This window comes from Danio rerio, chromosome 15 (genome assembly GCF_052040795.2).
Source record: "Danio rerio strain M-AB ecotype USA chromosome 15, GRCz13ab, whole genome shotgun sequence".
In the NCBI taxonomy this organism is placed as follows: domain Eukaryota; kingdom Metazoa; phylum Chordata; class Actinopteri; order Cypriniformes; family Danionidae; genus Danio; species Danio rerio.
Genome location: NC_141035.1, coordinates 16,704,937 through 16,726,467, shown reverse-complemented (window position 1 = coordinate 16,726,467; position 21,531 = coordinate 16,704,937). Strand labels below are relative to the sequence as shown.

Genomic DNA, 21,531 nt, shown 5'->3' with positions numbered 1-21,531 from the left:
CTGGTGCATGTCCAGAGCACTGAGGTTCAGTCATATTTCATTTACATCACACCGTTTTCACCTAAAATTGAGAAACTTTGATGTATTTTGACTGTTCATTAACACAACAACTGCAATTCGGAGGCCTGAAAATGCAAACCTTTGAAAAGGTTTTACAGTTCTGACTTTTGAAAATGATACCTTCATGGGCTGCATCTGAAAGCTTTAAAAAGGCAGCATTCCAAGGCTGGAGGGCATCAAGGGACGTCTGAATCCAAATTCTGTTTCACTTTCTGTCTTGGGAGATTCCTTTTTATTCTTATCGACTTTCGAAGGCAGCATAGATGTGTTCTTCACTGCATTTTAATATCCCAAAATCCTGTCAATTGCAGTTCTGACAGTTAATGCAGCTAAAAAATGAACAAGGAATCTCAAAGAGCTGCTTGGGTGTCATTTTCTGAATAAATGTACAGATTTTGACCAGTGTTTTCCATATTTGATGTTACTTCTTGCAAGAAGTTAGTAATATAGTAAGTAAATATTCCCTTATTTATCACCAAAGCTCTCTTTATTTTGTGTTGTAAATTGATATGCTGTCTCGGAAGTGATTGGTCAGCAAAGTAACAAGTCAGCAGCCCAAGCTTTCAGATGCAGCCACAGTGTCTGTATAAATTGAAAAACTGTGATTCTTTATGAAAATGTTAATACTAAGCATGAGTATTAGGTGTTCAGTGTATAGAGGGGTTTGCATTTTTGCTCATTTACCCAAATGCACAGGCAGTACTGGCGGTATTTTGATATAAACCTATATGTTGTTCTAAACCAGACGAAAAACCATGTGGATGTTGCTAGATCATATAAAGAAGTATTAATAAGCACGAAAGGGTGCAATATATTAGTAAACTGAATACAATAGGTGGAAAAAAATGTATGAGCAGAATTCATTAAAATATTAGGTTAAAATTGTACTTACTTGAATGGAAAATTTAAGAACAAACAATGTTCTGGTCCAGTTTGGTCGAACACCTTGTTTCTCAGGCAGGTTCTTTTTCTCTCTTCTGCTTGGTTTGTTATTACTTTTGGCCGTCTTTATTGATCCAACTGATTAACACAACCCAGAATGTGACTGTAGTTGATCATTTTCAGCATCAATAATCAGCAAAATAAACAAGTTTTGAAGTCACAACAAGTCATTAAATCACTTGTGCTGTGTTCCCACCAGATGCGGAACGTGTGGATAAATTGCAATATTCCTGTGTAAATAGACGCTTGAACATTTGAGTTTGCTTGCTTCATTCACACGTCAAATTTGCTTTATTTATGAGTCAAATTTGCTTTATTCGCGCTTCAAATTCACTTCAGAACAGACGTGGATTGACGTGATGGCCAGGGCTTCTGTTTGCCCAGTAACTGTAGCTTAGTTGCTAAATGGCTAACATGGACTTTATTGCGAAAATAACTGTGTTTATGTGCTTTATAAAGGCTAAAAAACAGCATTGATTCATTTGGAGCAGTGTCTGAGTCCACTAGATCCTTTCAGAGGTGCAGTCAGCTCTGTGAGATCATAAACTCCTCCAGAAACTTAACCTGGATGATGGAGGCTTTCAGTGGTGCTTCTGACTTAGCCGAGCCCAGTTTAACGAACTGTTGTTGGTGTGTGCAGGAGGATTTTCCCCCGGGACACCAACAACAGGCGATATGTCATAATCAAGCCCCCACAAGAGCAAGCTCCTGATTGTTTAATGCATTGCGAATGTTGGGCAAAACGCGTAAAATGCTCAATTAACACCGCGCCTTTCGTGCTCTGCCATTCGCACAATTCGCTTTGCGTCTTTTGCTCGTATCGCGCCGCAGGATGTTTATTTGCACGTTTGCATTGACTTAGCGTAAATTACTTGCGCTTCACGCTTCTTCCGCGTCTGGTGTGAACACAGCATAAGGCATATACCACTTGACAACAGGACCAGGGGTGGACAGGCCATAGGGGACTGGGAGCACTGGGACCACATTTCCCGGTGACCTGATTTTCAATTGTGAATTTGGCCGGACCAACAACCCCCAATCCTCCACCCACCAACAACCAAAAAAGCTGCACTTCCAATCCAGTCATATTAATATAGATCAAGTTTAGTAATCTGAAAATATAGTAATTTCTAGTAATCTAGTAATTTACCTCACATACATAGATTTGACATCGGGTTCAAGCTCACATCGCCAATGATTAGTGATTGCGGCTGTACTAAAGCTCCAGTAGATTCACAGCAGTAGGGATACTGAGCATGCACTAGTTTGAGGAAGTTATAAAAACTTGACGGTTTAAGTGACTGTAACTTACTTGCTTAACATGATTTCTCCACCATGAAAGCAGTTGACCTGAAGGAGAAAACTGACTATCCACTTTATTCTGCAGAGCAAAAATGTAAATGTGTGAATGTGTGAGGATTCCGATTCATTAACTAATGAATTAGTTCAATTATGGATTAGCTAGATCAATAACAAAACACAGCTATTTGTGCTACACACACCATATACCAGATTTGGGTAATAAAAAATAAATAAATAAATAAATGTATACCTACGCGCACACACACACACACACACACACACACACACGCACGCACGCACACACGCACGCACACACACACACACACACACACACACACACACACAAACACACATTTAAGTTATCTGAAATAATATAACATCCTGTTTTAGGACAGCTAATATAACTGGAAGTGAATGACAGTGGAGCACAACGAAGACATTTTGAATTGATTCACATATTTTTTTCAATTATTTTCTCTTTTTTTCTCGTATATTTTATAATAAACAAAATAGTATTGAAAAATCATGTCTAATAAATTGAAATTATGAAACTGAATAATACTTTACTAAGAATTAAACAGCAAAAATACAGTTTCCTAACAGTATAGTTTAAGTAGCAATTCACACTATTAGCTAGTGGCTTATTACCTGCTTATTAAGATATTAACTGTTTATTTGTTCTTATAAAGTACATTACTGAATGATCTTATTCTACATCCCTTGTCCGACAAACAACCTCAAATTAACTAATACCTTATTTAATTCATTAGTTAACTTGTCATAAAGCCGTGATGAGGCCATTAGTTGTGTCATGAGTTATAACGCTGTTATTATCAATTCTCTTGACCTCAACAATGGTACAAATTAAATATGTCATTAAAATGTCATCAAATATTAGTGACACTGTTATAAAATTATTTGACAGAGTATTGATACTATTACTGAGAAATCTTTATGACAAATTAATTTTGTTTCACAGAAGAAGTGGTCAGAAAACATTAATGACACAATTATAAAGGGATAGTGTCAGTCATGTTCATGACAGATTTATGACAGGTAATGTTGTCTTAGTAATTTCAAGTTGTCATGACAAAAATGGGTTGAAATGCATTTCAAGTTGTCATAACAAAGGCATCTCAATTAGGGGTGTAATGGTACATGTATTTGTTCCAAACATCACAGTAGTAGGGGGTTTTGTTTCATGCACTCTGTGTTTTCTGTTGTATTAGAAGATGGTTGGGATCTTCTAAAACACTTGTTTAATGCATAGGGCCCTATAATACACCCAGCGCAATGTGGCGCAAGGCAGGACGCAATTGTTGTTTGCTAGTTTCAGCTGGGCGCAAGAGTCGTTTTGACCTTTTGCGCCACGCTGTTTAAATAGCAAATGCATTTGCGCTCATATGTGCGCCCATAGGCATTCTGGTCTAAAAAAGAAGGTGTGTTGAGGCACATTGCTGGTGCGTTGCTATTTTGAGAAACTATAATATTCTGTTCTTTAGACCAGAACAGAGCCGGTCTAAAGTCCAGCGCAGAGAGCGTTAGTTGTGCGCCTCACTTACACACTGCTTAATACACATAAGATGTAGAGCAATACGCAAATATCTTTACATATGAAAAAGAATTAATATATTAAGGATATATATATATATATATATATATATATATATATATATATATATATATATATATATATATATATATATATATATATATATATATATATATATAGGAAATAATAAGGATATATATAGTACATAAATATAAAGGAATTAAAATAGTACAAAACATATTATTTTTCTAGACTACATAAATATAAAAACCATACTTTCATGCCTTCTTCATCTCTGGGGGCTTTTTTCTGTTTATTCGTGAAAATTTGCTTTTGTATAATGTTATAAATATTAGCTGTATTATTTATTATATCTATATTTATATTTGTTTTATTAAAAAAAAGCTTTTTTTTCTTTGCCCACCCTGTCAGGTTTTAGACCATATGGGGCATAGCATGTGTGTTTGGATATGAATCAGTTTTTGACCACACTTTGTTATTATTGTTCATTTATTCGTTTGCTGGAAATTAGAACTGAATTTAGAAATAGTTTTGAAACAATTCTTTGCACTTATCAAAAAAAATTAATTATTTATAGGCTTATTGATTTCTGTGCTTACAAGGTTTCCCTGTCCACGAGAGCGAAAGTGAAAGTAGATAATGAGAAGGCCTTATCTCTCATTCTGCAAAGCAGATTTTTCCGGATTTTTTCGTCCTTATATTATCAAAAGTAGATTCTGACACTTAATGCATTTGCGCCCTGAGCTTTGCACTTTGCGCATGGATCGTCAAAATAGAGCCCATAGTGTCACGGAACAGAATAAGGGCAAAAATAATGCATTTCAACAGAATTCTTTAATAAGAAAAAGGTCAAACAAGACAATCTGTCGTATAGCAAAGCACACAGAGCTGCATCTTCAAGAAGGAAACTCAAAAGGCCCCCCACTTGACCGTGAGAGAGAGAGAAGGAGGTTGGATGGTCCTGTAAGCCCACCACTGCGATGAGAAGAATGTCTGACCTCCAAGTGTTGATAATCTGAGCAGATTCCAGGATGAGAACGCATTATAATCGAGATCATACTATTTGTACCCACAACGGAGAGCACAGGAGAACAAGACAAGACAGGGCTGGACAGAAAAACACAGGTTAGTTGAGTGTAAGATGCACTTACGGTAATGCACAAAGTACCAATAAACTGACAACGGAGGGAATGAAAGGGAGAGAGATATAGGTACGCCAATAAGGACAAAGCGAGAACAGGTGACTGGTGATACAAGAGCTAACAGCTCAGAGGAGGACACAGAGGGGAAGGAGTTAACAATAATAAAACCATATTCATGACACATAGTCTCCTAATTATAGATTTTTATTTTTTCAATTTATCTTTTACTTTTGCGTCACAAGAAGCTCTTTAGTTCTATAGCGGATTGTGACAAAACTACTCTGCCAATTTAAAATAAACAGAAAAAAGCAAGCACTGGGATTTTTTGGCTTATTCCTTTCGGATCAAACCCATATTGGACCGTGACCCCAAAACGGACATTCATACACCGAACCATGACTTCAGTGTACCATTACACCCTTAATCTCAAGCAATGTCATCGTTGTATTTGAAATGATATAATTGAGCAAATGACACTTAATGACAGTTGTCATTAGTATGCATAAAACTCCCTCAATATTCATGATGTGTAATATTATGATTATAAAAGTGTCATGGCAATCTTATGAATACCCTCTTCAAGTAAAGTGTTACCGTATTTGTATTATTGTATATTACTTTATTACTGTATTACTGTTCAACATACCTGTCAGCATTGGGATGTGAAAATAACGGATATTCACCTACTTACCTCAAAACAATTATCTGGTTCATCTGGAGCTGTTTCAATGTAAATAAACAATTAAATGGTCAGTAATATGTTTTTATTACTATTATTTACAAAAGAAAAAAAAACATTGTACAATACAGCAAATAAATTAGCAAACAGTTTAGCTTATTAAAATTAATAGCTATTATAAAGAAAAAGAATCAAGTTAAAATCTAAATTCTCATTAATCTTTTCTTCACTGTAAATCTTCCACATTATGATTAAAGAGCAACAAATTAATCTCTCATTTATTTCGATTTTTTTTTGTTTGATTACATTAAATAATAGAAAAATGCACACATCTAACATCTTTCCTAACTTTTTATGCTAATTGCAGACTAGATTAGTTGTGTTAAAAAAAACCTACCAAGTTCAACATCTTTAGATGTTATTATAATTGTATATGTCTGTTCAAACACGTACCCAAAACCCAGACTTTTGCTTTGCGTGTACAGAATCTGTTTGGGAAACAGCGTCTATTTATCACAATGGAGTGTGTCAGCTGACAGTCACGCACTGCTACATGACTGTTTTGAGGATTGCATGGGAGAGGCGATGGCGTCTGTAAAGAAAAGGAAGGCAATCCCGCCATTTGTATATATATATTTTAAAGTGTTTTCATGCCTAAATTAAACAGAAGCACAGATCAGACTCACATTTAAGAGAAAGGAGTGTCCCTGGTGGTTCGGCGGTATGGGTTGCATATAGGGAGGATCGGCTCTTTAATGTTTATTGGCCACCCTTCATAGAAAGATTGAAAATACAGGAGAAATATGGGTAAATACCTTGACGGGATAATAGTGGGATAGAACTGTAAAATACGGAAAAACCCCGGGTAAAACGGGAGGGTTGACAGGTATGCTGTATACTTATTTGTATTACTGTTTTATTTGTATTACTGTGTTACCATATACCATTCAATATTGTACAAATGTATTTCTCTACATATTTCTTATAAAATATATTGTTTCACACCACTGAACTTGTCAATAAAACTTTAGTAAATCCAAAATTTTCTAACTAAATAGTTTAGTTTATAACTCTTTCTTCACTTCGACGTTTCCCACAATTCCAAAATCAAAAGGCCGTTGATTTGAAAACAAACAGTACAAAGAAACTGCCTTATCAAACATATTCAGAAAGTTCTTGAGGGAACTGCTGGTTTGCTCTCACATTTTTTAGCCCGAGGAGGCCCATTGTAGAGAATTGTGTTTAAAACACACTCCAATCAAACAGCCTTTCAGAAATTACAGCAGAAAGTCCTGAAAGCTCGTCTGACGGCGTCTTTCTTAGAACAATTCCTCACATAATCACACAGACCTCAAACTTTGTATTTTTTTTACTTCCTCACTGACCTTTAGATATTGCCGGCCCATTGTGTGAGATTGACCACAGGCCGAGTATCTGCTGAGTGTAGAGGTGTCTAAATGGAGCCCACAGCACTTCACCGCAGGACTTAATATTTCGCCTCTGGTGGACCTGAGCGCGTGACATTCGCCGCACTGTAATTTACTGCCCCTGCACACTTAGTGATTTTTCAACCCACATGTCGAGGATTGATTCCAGCCTGCACCGAATGACCAGAATGTGGTTCCCCCTGAATCAAACACAGGCTAATTTAGGTATAAAATGCAGTGTTTTGTTGTGGCCGCCATTTTGTTGTGGCAAAACGAAGGTTATTTATTTCAGCCTGACTGAGTTGTTAGTCTTGAGCCACAGGGCCCTTCATCATTTTCCCGTCAAGGAGAAATGGATGAGTTCACCAATCACAATGGTTTTACACTTACATCATCAACATCACCTCAAGCCTCTGTCAATTTGTTATCAGGCTTGTTTCAGGGATGCAGTCATTGTTGCATGATGCAATTTTCCTTCATTCCTCACTCCCGTTTGCACACCAGCGCTTTTGATTACAATGAAACAAATGACGACGCGTCAGCAGAAACTACTGTTTGTGTTCCAAAACTCCTGTCCTCACCAAAACTTGTAATACTAATAACACTTTTTTAGTTAACTGACATTTATTTAGCTGGATTGCACAAAGAAGGAAAAAAAAAAAGGCAACAGCAGGAGAGCAGGGTTAAGAAGACTATTGTCAGGACTTTTTTAAGCATCCCCCAATTATTTCTGCTCTCTTGATCTTGCCTTGTGTTAACAATGGGAGAGAAAACGGTAAAAATCTTCAATGTGAAATAAACTGAAGCAGAATCAAAAGAATATCTAGACTGCATTCAGTAACATGTTGTTTTATGACATTAGCACATCTTTGTTTGATTGGTCAGTTGGCAATTTCTGCCATTCATTCATGCAAAAATAGTTTAATTGCGTTGTTCGCAACATAACTGTTTGTAATGTAAAAAGTAGGATACTTGGCTAGAACTTTATTATTGTACTATTGAAATTGTTAATGAAATAGTATAGCCAAGAAAATACAAGACTCATCAGACCAGTCCAGTTTTGGTGAGCCTGTGCGAATTGTAGCCTCAGTTTCCTGTTTTTAGCTGACTGGACTCTTTGTGTGATCTTCTGCTGCTGTAGCCCATCCGCCTTAAGGTTTGACCTGTTGTGCATTTAGAAATGCTCTTTCTGCATACCTCGGTTGTAACAAGCGGATCAAGAAGGCATTTGTGCCCACAGAACTGCAGCTCACTGGATATTCTCTTTTTCAGACCATTCTCTGTAAACCCTAGGGATGGTTGTGCATGAAAATCCCAATAGATCAACAGTTTCTGAAATACTCAGACCAGCCCGTTTAGCTCCAACAACCATGCCGCGTTCAAAGCCTAGACTGTAAAATATATGGACGTAGTATCCGTGACGTCACCCATAGGTTTCTGAAGAGCGCAAAAGAAGCCACAAGTAGGCGCGGCCAACCGTCGCCATTTTGTTCGCATGTCATCACACCCACGGCGGGATACCAAACAAAGGCAAAGAGGCGGAGAGAGAGCGGAGCTACAGACACCTGTTGGTATTTAGCTTGGACCTGGTTCAGACACACTTTACTTTGGGAGAACGCTTAATACTTTATCACCTGTGACTCGTTTGTATTCTGACCACTTGTGCTTGGTTGTATACTATATCAATAAAGTGTTTAGACTTTTAAAAACACTGCTGTAATACATTGAGCCACTAAACATTGTTCTTATGACGTTTTTCAACAGGAGGAAAGCGTGAATTACTTCCAAACACTTCAGATATAGTCTGTGTTAGTTAATGTAAGACTATTGATGAAATCCAGCATAACACTGTATGACAACGCTTCAGATGACTGTTCTAGAGCCTACAGCTAATCAATCTGACAGATTATGAAGTGCATTACAGCTCTAAATATAAATATAAACGATAATTTATCTTAAATAAAACAAATACATGTATAGAGATGGTATATAAGTATGTAACTTTACTCACATGGGAAACGGAGGCCACGTGAATGGTTTGTGAGCACAATTAAATTCACTCAGCATGCCATGCCATCTAATAATTGTAGGAAACAAGTCCAAAAGGCAGTCGACTGTATAAAGCCATATAAAACAACACAGAAATACGATAAATATGCAGAGTTCAGTGGCTAATCTGCCGGATTCAGCTGAGGTGACATGAAGGCGACCAACGAGACCTAGCTGTCACTCAAGTGGCCACTCCCTTAATTATGCAAACTTAATATAACTTAATATAAAGGAAACAGATGAGTTATAAAAAAATTCACCCCCCTCACAGTTGTCATGAAGGGTTGTATTAACCAAAATCTTTTTTGTACCAGGCTGTAAACACCTTTTTTTCTGCTGTAAAGTTGGCCATTCTAACAGTGGGCTCAATTGAAATTTGCTCTGTTTTGGAGCCAGGAACATTCGGATGAATTGCAGTTTTAGTTACTTCCGTATTGGCTTCCTGAGAGAGAGCGGGAGGTTGCCGCTTGGTTCAAAGTCACTTAAATCCTCTTTCTTCCCTATTCTGATGCTCGGTTTAAACTGCAGCAGATCATTTTGACCATGTCTACATGCCTAAATGCATTAATTTGCTGCCATATGATTGGCTGATTAGAAATTTGTGTTAACGAGCAGTTGTTCCTAATGAAGTGGTCGGTGAGTGTATATGTGTGCAGTATGTGTGTGTGTGTGTGTGTGTGTAAAATTATTAGCCCTTCTGTGGTTTATTTTTTAAAATATTTCCCAGTTGATGTTTCACAGAGATTTCCATTTTTTCTCTTTAACACACACACACACAAACACAAACAAAGTTATTAGTTAAAAATAGTGTTGTGTTAATGTGTGTGAAGTGTGAAGTGCTTCAAGTGCATTAAGTACTTAAGTAACTGCAATTTGGTAACTCCTATTCATATTAGTGTTTTTATTAATTAATTATTAAAAAATGTTTATTTATCAATTATTTTGAAGCAGCTTTTAAATTAGAAATGCACATTCAATACAACCAAGTGCCCTTCTTTTTCCTATTAAATCCTATCCTATCCTATCCTATCCTTTGCAAAAGAAATAAAAGCTAATTAAATTCACAGTCAAATGTCTTTTATATATTCACACATGAATGCAAATCAACTGATCTGTAAAGCAGAATAAAACAGTTGTTCCTGACTTATTCATGAGAGTTTGTATAAAATGTTTCCCTGATCTTAAAATTGTTCCACAAATGCAGCAGTTTGCCGAGCAGGTTTCTCAGTGCAGCCTCAGCATTAAAATCACTGTTCGCTACTTTTGTCCTGGCTAGTTTCAAGAATGCAAACATACTCCTGAGGACAGAACTGTTGACTGCGCTCTTTTTTTTTATCAACAAGAACTGTTAATGCTCGACACCGTTCTCATGCCGCAGTGTTTTTAAACAGCAGGTCCAAACACCTGAATCCTCGAGCGAGATTCTGTGCAATACATTGCAATGCAAATGCAGTAAAGTATGTTTCAGTGCAGAAAGGAGATTTATATTCTTAATTAGATGCCAGCAAAGAATGTTATTTACTTCCTGCATGTCAGTACAGAGAGTTCTCTGCGTAGATGGATGAAAATTTAAAGACCCTTGAAGTTACTTGGACAAAATCTGTTTAGCGCAGCGTGACTCATCAATATTTTTGCTCTAATTTCCCAGAAGAGAAAAAGATGTTTAAAATGCATATATGTGCTAAAATATGAATTTTGTTAATGTTCACTGTGAAGTGGAAGATATCCTAGCAAGATTAAATAAGCATATTTTAGAAGTTCCACATATATTCTGAAACACAGTATAAACAATATGAATGAAATATTTGAAAAACAAACAACACTGATCAAAATTAGAGAATACTTTCAGATCCTCCCAGTTGTTTGGTGTTAATCTGAAACCTGCTGGTAATTTCTGATGGGAAACATTATGTTCACATTCTAACTGGGCAAAGACTGAACCCAATGTGTTTGGAGAAGTCAGTAAAGCTGGAAGTGTAGTGTCATAGTTTGGGGTTTGTTTAAATGCAGCAGCTACAGTGCATCCGGAAAGTTTTCATAGCGCTTCACTTTTTCCACATTTTTTTCCACATGTTACAGGCTTATTCCAAAATGGATTAAATTAGTTTATTTCCTCAAAATTCTACACACAATACCCCATTATGACAATGTGAAAAATATTTTTTTGTTGTTGTTGTTGTTGCAAATTTATTAAAAACAAAACACCTGAAAAATTAAATGTACAGAAGTATTCACAGCCTTTGCTCAATACTTCGTTGATGCACCTTTAGCAGCAATTACAGCCTCAAGTCTTTTTGAATATGAAACCACAAGCTTGGCACACCTGTCTTCCGTCTGGCCACTCTACCATACATGCCTGATTAGTTGTCCTGATTAGCTGATGGTAGTCCTTCTGTAAGGGTGTCCTCTCTCCACAGAAGAACGCTGGAGCTCAGACAGAGTCACCATCAGGTTATTTATGACCTCCCTGACTAAGACCCTTCTCCCCCGATCACTCAGCTTAGATGGCCGGCCAGCAAGAGTTCTGGTGGTTCCAAACATCTTTTATCTATGGATGATGGAGGCCACTGTGCTCATTGGAACCTTCCCCAGCCTTGCTCCTCGAGACAATTCTGTCTTGGAGGTCTACAGACAATTCCTTTGTCTTCATGCTTGGTTTGTGCTTTGACATGCACTGTCAACCCTGGGACCTTATATAGACAGGTGTATGCCTTTTCAAATCATGTTCAGTCAACTGAATTTACCACAGGTGAACTCCAATTAAGCTGCTGAAACATCTCAAGTGTGGAAACAGTGGAAACAGAATGTACTTGAGCTCAATTTAGAGCTTCACGGCAAAGGCTGTGAATACTTCTGTTCATGTGATTTTTCAGCTTTTTTTATTTTTAATAAATTTGCAACAATTTCAAAAAAAAAAATTTTCACATTGTCATTATGGGGTATTGTGTGTAGAATTTTTCCATTTTGGAATAAGATTGTGACATAAAAAGTCTTAACATACAAAATATAAAAAAGTGCTTTGAATACTTCCCGGATTCACTGTATATGACGGAATAAATAAAAGCGTTAATCAGAAGCAACATTCAGTTCCTTCCCTGCCAGCTAGCTAGCAATTTTTATGCAGGACAATTAACCTCATGACACAGCCAAACAAGTAAAGCAGTTCCTTAAAGTTTTATTCTTTAGGTGATGAATTAATCTGTAGAAAGTTAAAGTTGAAAAACAAAAGTTAGTTTTGGTAATCTTCCTTTTGCTTCTTTGTTTGGAGTGATGGTCTTTCTCTGATGAAGTCAGTTTGACAGCTTCAGCCACAATATTCTTAACCACGCCCCTCTTACTGTTAATTTGCTATGAGGAAATGATGCACTAAAAGCCCCACCCCCTACTCAATGTTCCGTTTTAGTTGAAAGTACATGAACAGTAATACAGGGGTAAATAAATCTTTATTAACATTGGTAATAAAAGTCTCAACAACTTCCTGTTCATATGAATTTTCAAGCTATTAAGGCGATTGTGCTACCCACTGCACCACCATGCTGCCCCTGAAGTCATTCAAAGCAATTCAAATCTGTCATTTTTGCTTTAAATTATTTAAAACCTCATTTTTATTTTTGTGGGAATGACGATCATATTTTCTCATGTAGCATCCTAATAAAACAAATGTATAAAAAAGACAAAAAGTTACAGTAATGCCGTAATAAATGAATCTTTGCTAACATTGGTAATAAAAGTGTCAGCAACTTCCAGTTCACATGGGTTTTAAATATAAAATATTGACAATATGAAAGGACAGCCTAGAGTCCTGATTTACACTTGATTGAAAGTCCTTAATAGGATGTTAAGGTCATTTAAAGCTATTTAAATCTGTCATATCTGCTTTAAATTATTTAAAACCTCATCGTAATGAAACAAATGTATAAAAAAGACAAAGAATTTACAGTAATAAATTAATCTTTGTTAATATAAGTAATCAAAGTCTTAACAACTTCCAGTTCAAATGGCTTTTTAAAAATATTGACAAAACGAAAGGACAGCCTAGAGTCCTGAACTAAACCTAATTAAAAATCCATGGTGAGATGTCATTTAAAACTATTCAAATCTGTCATATCTGCTTTAAATTATTTAAAGCATCATTCTTGACACATAGGTGAAACCTACTGGTTTGAAGAATTTGAGAAAGTACAAGGATTTGAAATGGCAGTGAATTAGTATTTTGGTATTTTTGTCATGCTTAAAGGGTTAGTTCACCCAAAATTGAGAATTTGGTCATTATTTACTCCATTATTTACCCCATTATTGCTTCAAATCTTAAAGAGTTTATATTTTTTTTCTGTTCAGCATAAAAGAAGATATTTTGAAGAAAGCTGGAAACCTGTAACCATTGACTTCGATAGTATTTGTTTTTCCAACTATAGAAGTCAGTGGTTATTGGTTAATGGTTTCAAACATTTTTCAAAATATCTTCACCAGTGTTTAAAACAATAAAGACTCTCACAAAGGTTTGGAACCACTTGAGGGTAAGTAAATTTACATGTTCGGGTGAACTATGTTTAATTAGAGCCTTTAATATGTCGTGAAATGTTTCATTTTGTGACAAGATTTTTGGTAAATAAACTATTGCTATACTGAATGACTTGTTAGTTTGCATCTTTAGTCGTGGCTAACTGATTTTCATAGTCATTATTTCATTGTTTTGAGAAAATAAAATGTAACAGGCCACAATCTCGTACATGACAGGAAAAAAAATAGCCTGTATTAAACTTAGATTGTTTTTGAAATGTTTCCAGCCTTGGTGAGGAGTTTTATCGTGAGGCGATTGAGCACTGCCGAAGTTATAATGCTCGACTTTGTGCCGAACGCTCCATGCGCCTGCCCTTCCTCGACTCCCAGACAGGTGTAGCACAGAGTAACTGCTACATATGGATGGAGAAGACTCACCGTGGGCCAGGTGTGTGTCTGTGTGTATCCCACTACACAGGTGACTTTAACATAAGTTTTGAGTTTTGGGTGTTTATGTGGCCACTCTGCATCTGTTCGACCCAGGTGTGGCTCCAGGGCAGCTCTATACCTATCCTGCACGCTGCTGGAGGAAGAAGAGACGGTTGAACATCTTAGAGGATCCACGTCTTGGACCCATCGAGTTTAAAATCGGTAAAATTAAACTAAATGTTTAATGTTTTTGTGAGTATGACAATCGTATTTTCCCACATATCATCCTAATAAAAAAATGTATAAAAATGAAAACGGTTACAGAAATGCAGTAAGAAATGAATCTTTGTTAACAGTTAATGAAAATAAAGTCCTACATTGTCAGTTAGCTTACAGTGCATTAACTAATGTTAACTAGCCTAAAGGTATTTCAATAATTCATTATTCTGTGTTGAACGATAACGAAAGCCAACACACTAGGGTTGGGCATCTAAGCTATAATGCCGATCCGATACGCATCTCGATACAAAGAATACGATCCGATATATTAGCGATACATTTGTGACATTGCGATGCAACACGATACGATTTACACCCATATCACAATACAATGCGATAATTCAACACTAACTTATTAGATCAAGTTTATGAGATGATGTAAGAAAGGATGCTGTGCCATTGAATGAGTTTGATTATTTATTAACCAAGTAAAGCCAAGACTTTTTCTAAAAACTGGCTTTTCTCTCAGAGCCAGAGTGTCAGTTTACAGTAGAGGGCCATTTTAGAACCTATAGCACATATTATTTAAGTATTTTCAAGATAAACAGAATGTATAAGTGCAATATATATTATAAATGTATGTATTTGCACTCTTTCAACATAAAGGTTTAGCATTGCACAACAAGAATTGTGATTTAACTTTTCAACTATGAAAACAAGTTTTACAAAGCTATATTGTGCCACTGAATATTCAAAACTTAAGGTGGTGAACTAGCAGTGTTATGTTGCTTTGAAGCATCACTGTCACTGTAAACAACAGGCTAATAAAAATATAAATAAATACAAATTAACAGGAGGAGGTGTTTAAAACCTTCGTTCTCCGTGACACTAGGCTGAATATCTTTGCAGATGAACAATGCAATAGCATTCGTTATTGGCGTAAAGCGAGCAGAACTGTTGCGCATGGAGAAAACTTTAAATGCTTTTCTCACCACTTTTGGAGCTGGTAGCTACAGTTGAAGCAGTGCAGGAAGCCGGGGATGCAGGAACACTGAAAGATACTTCCACAACAACATCGAGGCGCCGCTTCAAGTGAGATATCAGATTAGTCGTACTGCCCGTGTATTTTACAGATGCGCGACACATTTTGCAAATTGCATCTGTCCTGTCAAGTCGTCCATCCTTTTTGCAGAATCCATAATGTTGCCATACTTTAGATTTAAAACTCAGTGGGGAATAAAATGTTTGTTTTGCTTCTCGCGCTTTCTGAGGGCGCACCACTAGCTTCATCCGCACACCTGATACACTGAGTTGTAGTGTAAGTGTACACATTCGCGAGCCCGTTGCTAATGCATACTTTACGTAGGTCGATTAAATTATGCGCCAAAAACAGGTTGACAACACTTGTTAATAAATAAAAAATACATTCTATATTAAAAATATAAGTTGTATCTTGGAAAAACCGATGCATCTCGATTTGCTTCCAAAATTTAATTCATCCTCTGCTGCTCTACCGATGCACTCGCATCGTGCACGCGCATGACCGCGTATCGATACATATCGGTTAATCTTCCCATCCCTACAACACACTGTTATACTACATAAACTTATTCTTTTTCCGTCTTTTTCTGAGACTAGTTTCTATATGCATCTCCTACTTTCCAAGCTACATTCAAACCATGTGACCTCATAACTTTGCTCCAGACTCATACAGACTTAAGTTTGGGCTCATTTAACCCAGACTAGTAATCTGCCAATCAATGATACATTTTAACTCAGTAGCCACACCCTAGCAACCACTTACAGTACCCTAGCAACTGTTCCATAGGCTTACATTGTAAAAAATTGCCATTGACTTTGAATTGAACATACTAACAACACACAAATTTATACTAGCAATATACTAATCCATGCTAGAACTATGCTAATTCAAATTAGAATCATGCTAATTTATGTTAGCAACTGCCTAGCAGCCACTCAGAACACCCTAGCAACTTCCTAGCAACATCTTAGCAACTGCCAAGCAACCACTCAGAACATCTTAGCAACCGCCTAGCAATTAATCAGAACACCCTAGCAATGACTTAGAAACTGCATAGCAATCACTCAGAGCACCTTAGCAACTACATATCAACACCTTAGCAACCACTTACAACACCCTAACAACCACCTAGCAACACCTTAGCAATGACCTGGAGCATCCTAGCAACCGCCTAGCAAAGCCTTTGCCACCACTCAGAACACCCTAGCAACTCCTTAGCAACTGCCTAGCAACCACTCAGGACACCCTAGCAACCACTCAGAAAATCCTAGCAACTGCCTAGCAACGCTTTGCAACCACATAGCAACACTTTAGCGACCATACAAAACACTAGCAACCGCCTAGCAACAAACATGCCAATCCATACTAGAAACATGCTAACATATATGTACTTATCTATCTATGCCAACTGTTTCTTAAAAACTACTTTAGGTTTTATAACTTTAAAACTACTTCAAACTGTCAGACTAGGCTTTCTCAAGCCACCATAAAGTTACGAGTGTCTGAACTTTACTCTTCTAGTTAATAAATGATGTATAATGCATTTTTCATCATTATTAGTTCAAGTTAGTAAATTCATTAAACAGCTTTAACTAATGGCGATGCAGTGGCACAGTAGGTAGTGCTGTCGCCTCACAGCAAGAAGGTTGCTGGTTTGAGCCCCGGCTGGGTCAGTTGACGTTTCTGTTCTCCCTGCGTTTGTGTGGGTTTCTTCCGGGTGCTCCGGGTTCCCCCACCCTCCAAAGACATGCGGTACAGGTGAATTGGGTAGGCTAAATTGTCCGTAGTGTATGAATGTGGATGAGTGTGCATGGATGTTTCCCAGAGATGGGTTGCAGCTGGAAGGGCATCCACTGCGTAAAACATGTGCTGGATAAGTTGGTGGTTCATTCTGCTGTGGAAACCATGGATTAATAAAGGGACTAAGCCGACAAGAAAATGAATGAATGAACTTCAACCAATGAAACCCTAATGAAAAGTGTGACCAAAACATTTCTTGAAAACAGTGGTAAGCAATGTATTTTCATGTTTGCTTCTGTACTTTATCAAAGTATTTCTATTTTGGGAAACTTTACCTTATTTTATTACATTTCATAATTATGTTGTGGTGTGAAAGTAAGCTAATAATGCTGAATATTAGGATTTATTTTCGTAAATGAAAATCATATTTAGGGTACTACTGTTTATAAGCTTATAAAATGCTTGAATGTAAAAATGTCTGTTTATTTACAATCGCAACACAATGCTAATATAACATTAGGTAATGCTGATGCATCTTCTTACTGTCATAGCACTAACTAGATACTAGAATGCTAATTGGTTTGTTTTTAAGAGCCCAGGCTAGTTGGAAATATGTACCTCAGCTTACATATTTGTGAAATATAAAATAAAGATCTCGGGTACATTTCAGTTGACAAATTTAGGGCACTGCTTAGATTTTTGTTAATCTTTTGAACAAATTACTTAGGGTATATTTTGTTGGTCATTTCAGATACACGTTCTTTTACATGTCCATGAGAAGTACAGGTCACCTAGTGCAGTGGTCCCCAACCACCGGGCCAATTGGTACCAGGCGCAGAATAAATAATTAATTATTTAATTACTTAAACAAACACTTATTTTGAAACATGACTGTATTCTCTCGCTTACATCTCGGTCATTTGAGTGCCCAAATTTAAACCACAAGCTAGCAAAATGAGTAAGAAACAGACGTCTTTGGAAAGCTTTTTTGCTAAGAGGAAAAGGCCCAGTGAACTGCCATGGAATAGATCTGCAACCCATTTTTCAACAATTTAGGTGAATCCAGCATGTCTGTGCAACAAGATCAACTTTTAGGGGCCGTTCAATTTTCAATGGAGATGTGCGGCTTGCACCTGCAAGCGGCGGGATGTGCTCGCGCCTTCCAGACGCAACCAGTTGAAAAAATGCTGCGAGCGCACCAAGAGTCAAGTGACAAGAACAGTCCAATCAGCTTCATACTTTGTATGGAATATACACATTTCGGTAAACTAATTATTTTAGAAAAACACAGAGCACGCAAACACTGTAGCGCTTTTTCATTTTCTCCATAAATAAAACTTGTATCAGAGTTAAAACATTGTTTTGTCAGCTTGTCATCCTCTGAGAATATGGTTGGTGGTCGCCTAGCAATCTATGTACACTCCCCCCTGCCCCCTTGGTCCCTGGTAAAATTGTCCAGCGTTAACCAGTCTTTGGTGATACAAAGGTTGGGGACCACTGACCTAATGAACCACTGACGTCAACCCTTCCCTAAACTATAACCAATAGTGTTTTCAACAGCAAAAGTATAAGAAAAGATAGTTTTATCTATAGCTTTTATCTCTTTTGTGAACCTGTGGCATTTATTTGTCATAAGTATGCTTTTGTAATTACAAAGCATGCTAGGTACAAGAAACCTGCTGTGACTTATTTATTTTAAGTAAAAAGAACTTTCATTAATATTTGAGTTAAAGTTAAAACTCATTTAATTGAATTAATTGATTTTACAGTGAATGAGTGCTTTTTTATTATGGTATCTGTATATTTCTCAGATTCTTGATTTGTGTACTTTGTCCACGCTTGGTTGTAACCAATTGTACTTTTTAATATTTTTGTGTTACATTTTTCTTTCATCAAAAGAAAGTTTAAAGTATTCACATTTTTTAAACCTTTTTTGGTAATAATACTTGCTGTATTACTAATGAAAATAATTAAATAATACTCACTATTCACTCACTCTCAAGTGCTTCCAAACCTTGAAAACCTTCTGAAAACCTGTAACCATTGACATCCATACTATAGGATTAACAGATACTATCCAAGTTCATTTTTAGAGGTTACCAGTTTTCTTCAGAACAGCTTCTTTCGTTTTCAACAGAAGAAAGATAGTCAAACATGTTTGTGTCACCTGAAGGGTTGGTAAATGGTGACAGAATATTCAGTGTTGGTTGTGTTACCCTTTTGCTGTATTAGGGCCAGATTTATTCAAATAATGTAAGACGGCAATCTCATAAAATTCTGCAGATGATCTAATGACAATTTTAAAAACACAAACACAACCGTTATTTGGCCACTGTAATCTACAAAGAGCACCGCAAATTATTGATAATGTGGCTTTGTAATCGATATGTTGGCATAATGACGTCTTCTAGCATTACAACAGTGAAGAACATCACAAATCTTTCACTGCAAGTTCATCCTGACAGCCCAAACTAAATGGTTTGCGTTGTTATGAGATGATATTTATTTGCCTTGTGTGTCCAGACTATGAAGCAGCGCTAAAGAAAGAAGGGGGTGTTCCTGATGGTCCTGTCCTGGAGTCACTCCTCAGCGGTGAACTGCTGGATAAAAAGGTGGAAACAAAGGAAGAGGAACCCATGAGCGAATGCCAGGTAAGAAAGATTCCTCCTAGGATGACTCTTTTTTTTGCAGAAACAAACACTCGACAGTCAACTAGATAAAGACTTCTTTCACACTCTCTTCCATGAAGACACTGTCCCTGTGTGTCGTTTTCTTTTTTCAGTACCCTCTTTCCCACCATTCAGAGTTTCCGTCTGCTGGCATCTTCCTCTCTTCAGCTCTTCCCTCATTCTCTCCGTCTTCCTCTCTGATTTCTCTATAGTACTTGTGTCTCTTCTTGGCAGAAACACAAATGCCTGCAGGGCCGACACGCCTCCTCTGGCAGACTTCCTTGTTAACCACAAAGTGTGTATATATATATTTTGCGAGTGTACATTTGTTATCGTTGTGTGAATATGCCGGTATGTTTGACAAGTCGGTTGTATTGATTTTGCGGAGAATGCTTTCTTCAACATCTCCGGGTTTGCGGGAAGTAACGTTTATATAACCGCTTTGACACACGGATGCTCATAGATCATAATGAAGCGGCGTGCGTTTAGATTGAGCTGTCAGTAGTGTCGCCACCCTCGCTGTTTAGCACACAACATGACATCTATCCCAGAGGCGGACAGTTAACCAATTAGCACTTCAATTAAGAGTCAGTCTTTGGAGTGCCGCGTCTCCTGGGAGTGGACCTGTGATCCTGCTGCTTGTGTCGCCTCAGGAGTTAAACAGCTGCGCATCTCCCTGCTATTTCACTTCTGCAGCCGCGCATTATGAGTGCACTCACAGTTGTCCACTTGTTAGGCAGTTCTCGTCAGAGTCAAGGGCTTACTTTCAACCAAAAATGGACATGTGCTGTTATTTTACTGAAAGGAATGGGTCACCTAAAAATGAAAATTACCCCATAATTTACTCCATCCTCTGTGTAAATGACTTTTTTCTCGGTCAGACAAACAGAGTGAGTAATTTTAAATTTTATCCTGGCTCTTCCTTGCTGTTTAATGGTGTTGGATAGTGGCTTTTATTTTGAAGCTTACAAAAAGTGGGGGTTAATGGATGTCTGTGACACACCAAACCAATCCTATACAACTAGTGCAGACGAAAATGGACGTGATCTTCCAGCCATCAAAATTCACATTGTGTACACCTGGCTTTAACCTTCATCTGTACAAGATGTGGGTGACTTTTAGTTTTTTTTTAGTTGAATATTAAAAATAAATTTTTAGATTAAAATGTGGTCATTGGTGATTCATATTAGGGCTGCACGATATTGGAAAATTCTGATATTGCGATGTTTAATATTTCTGTGATTAAATATTGTGATATTCAATTTGATATTTTATCGTTATTTCTTTAGCCACCACAGTGTCTGCTCAGGATACGGCCTGGTCCAGGATTATGGAAACCTCTGGAATAATAAAACCAGACTAATATAAAAGTGTTCTCAGCTCTGGTTGCCCTAAATGATGCAGAATAGCAATGCTTTATGTTATGGTTTCATGGCTAGTATAATGCATAGCTTGCTCTCTGTAACTCTCACATGGGTGCCCACTTAAGCTAAGCAGGGCTGCGCCTGGTCAGTACCTGGATGGAAGACCACATGGGAAAGCTAGGTTGCTGCCGAAAGTAGTGTTAGTGAGGCCAGCAGGGGGTGCTCAACCTGCGGTCTATGTGGGTTCTAATGCCCCAGTATATTGATGGGGACTCTATACTGCTCAATGAGCGCCATCTTTCGAATGAGACGTTAAACTGAGGTCCTGACTCTGAAAAAGTAGGGGTTTAACCTCGGCGTCCTGACCAAATTTGCCCACTGGCCTCTGTCCATC

General features: G+C 37.3%; 1 protein-coding gene across 4 annotated transcripts in view; it reads left to right on the top strand.

Moving 5' to 3' along the window:
• The window catches only part of dpf1 (double PHD fingers 1), a 129,227-nt gene that overhangs the window by 37,830 nt on the left and 69,866 nt on the right, over positions 1 to 21,531 (top strand). For all 4 annotated transcript variants that reach the window (XM_087283164.1, XM_087283163.1, NM_001328069.1 and 1 more), the window contains 3 exon segments: positions 13,962 to 14,122; positions 14,218 to 14,325; positions 19,628 to 19,755. In XM_087283164.1, coding sequence (XP_087139290.1) covers positions 13,962 to 14,122; positions 14,218 to 14,325; positions 19,628 to 19,755 — 397 coding nt within the window.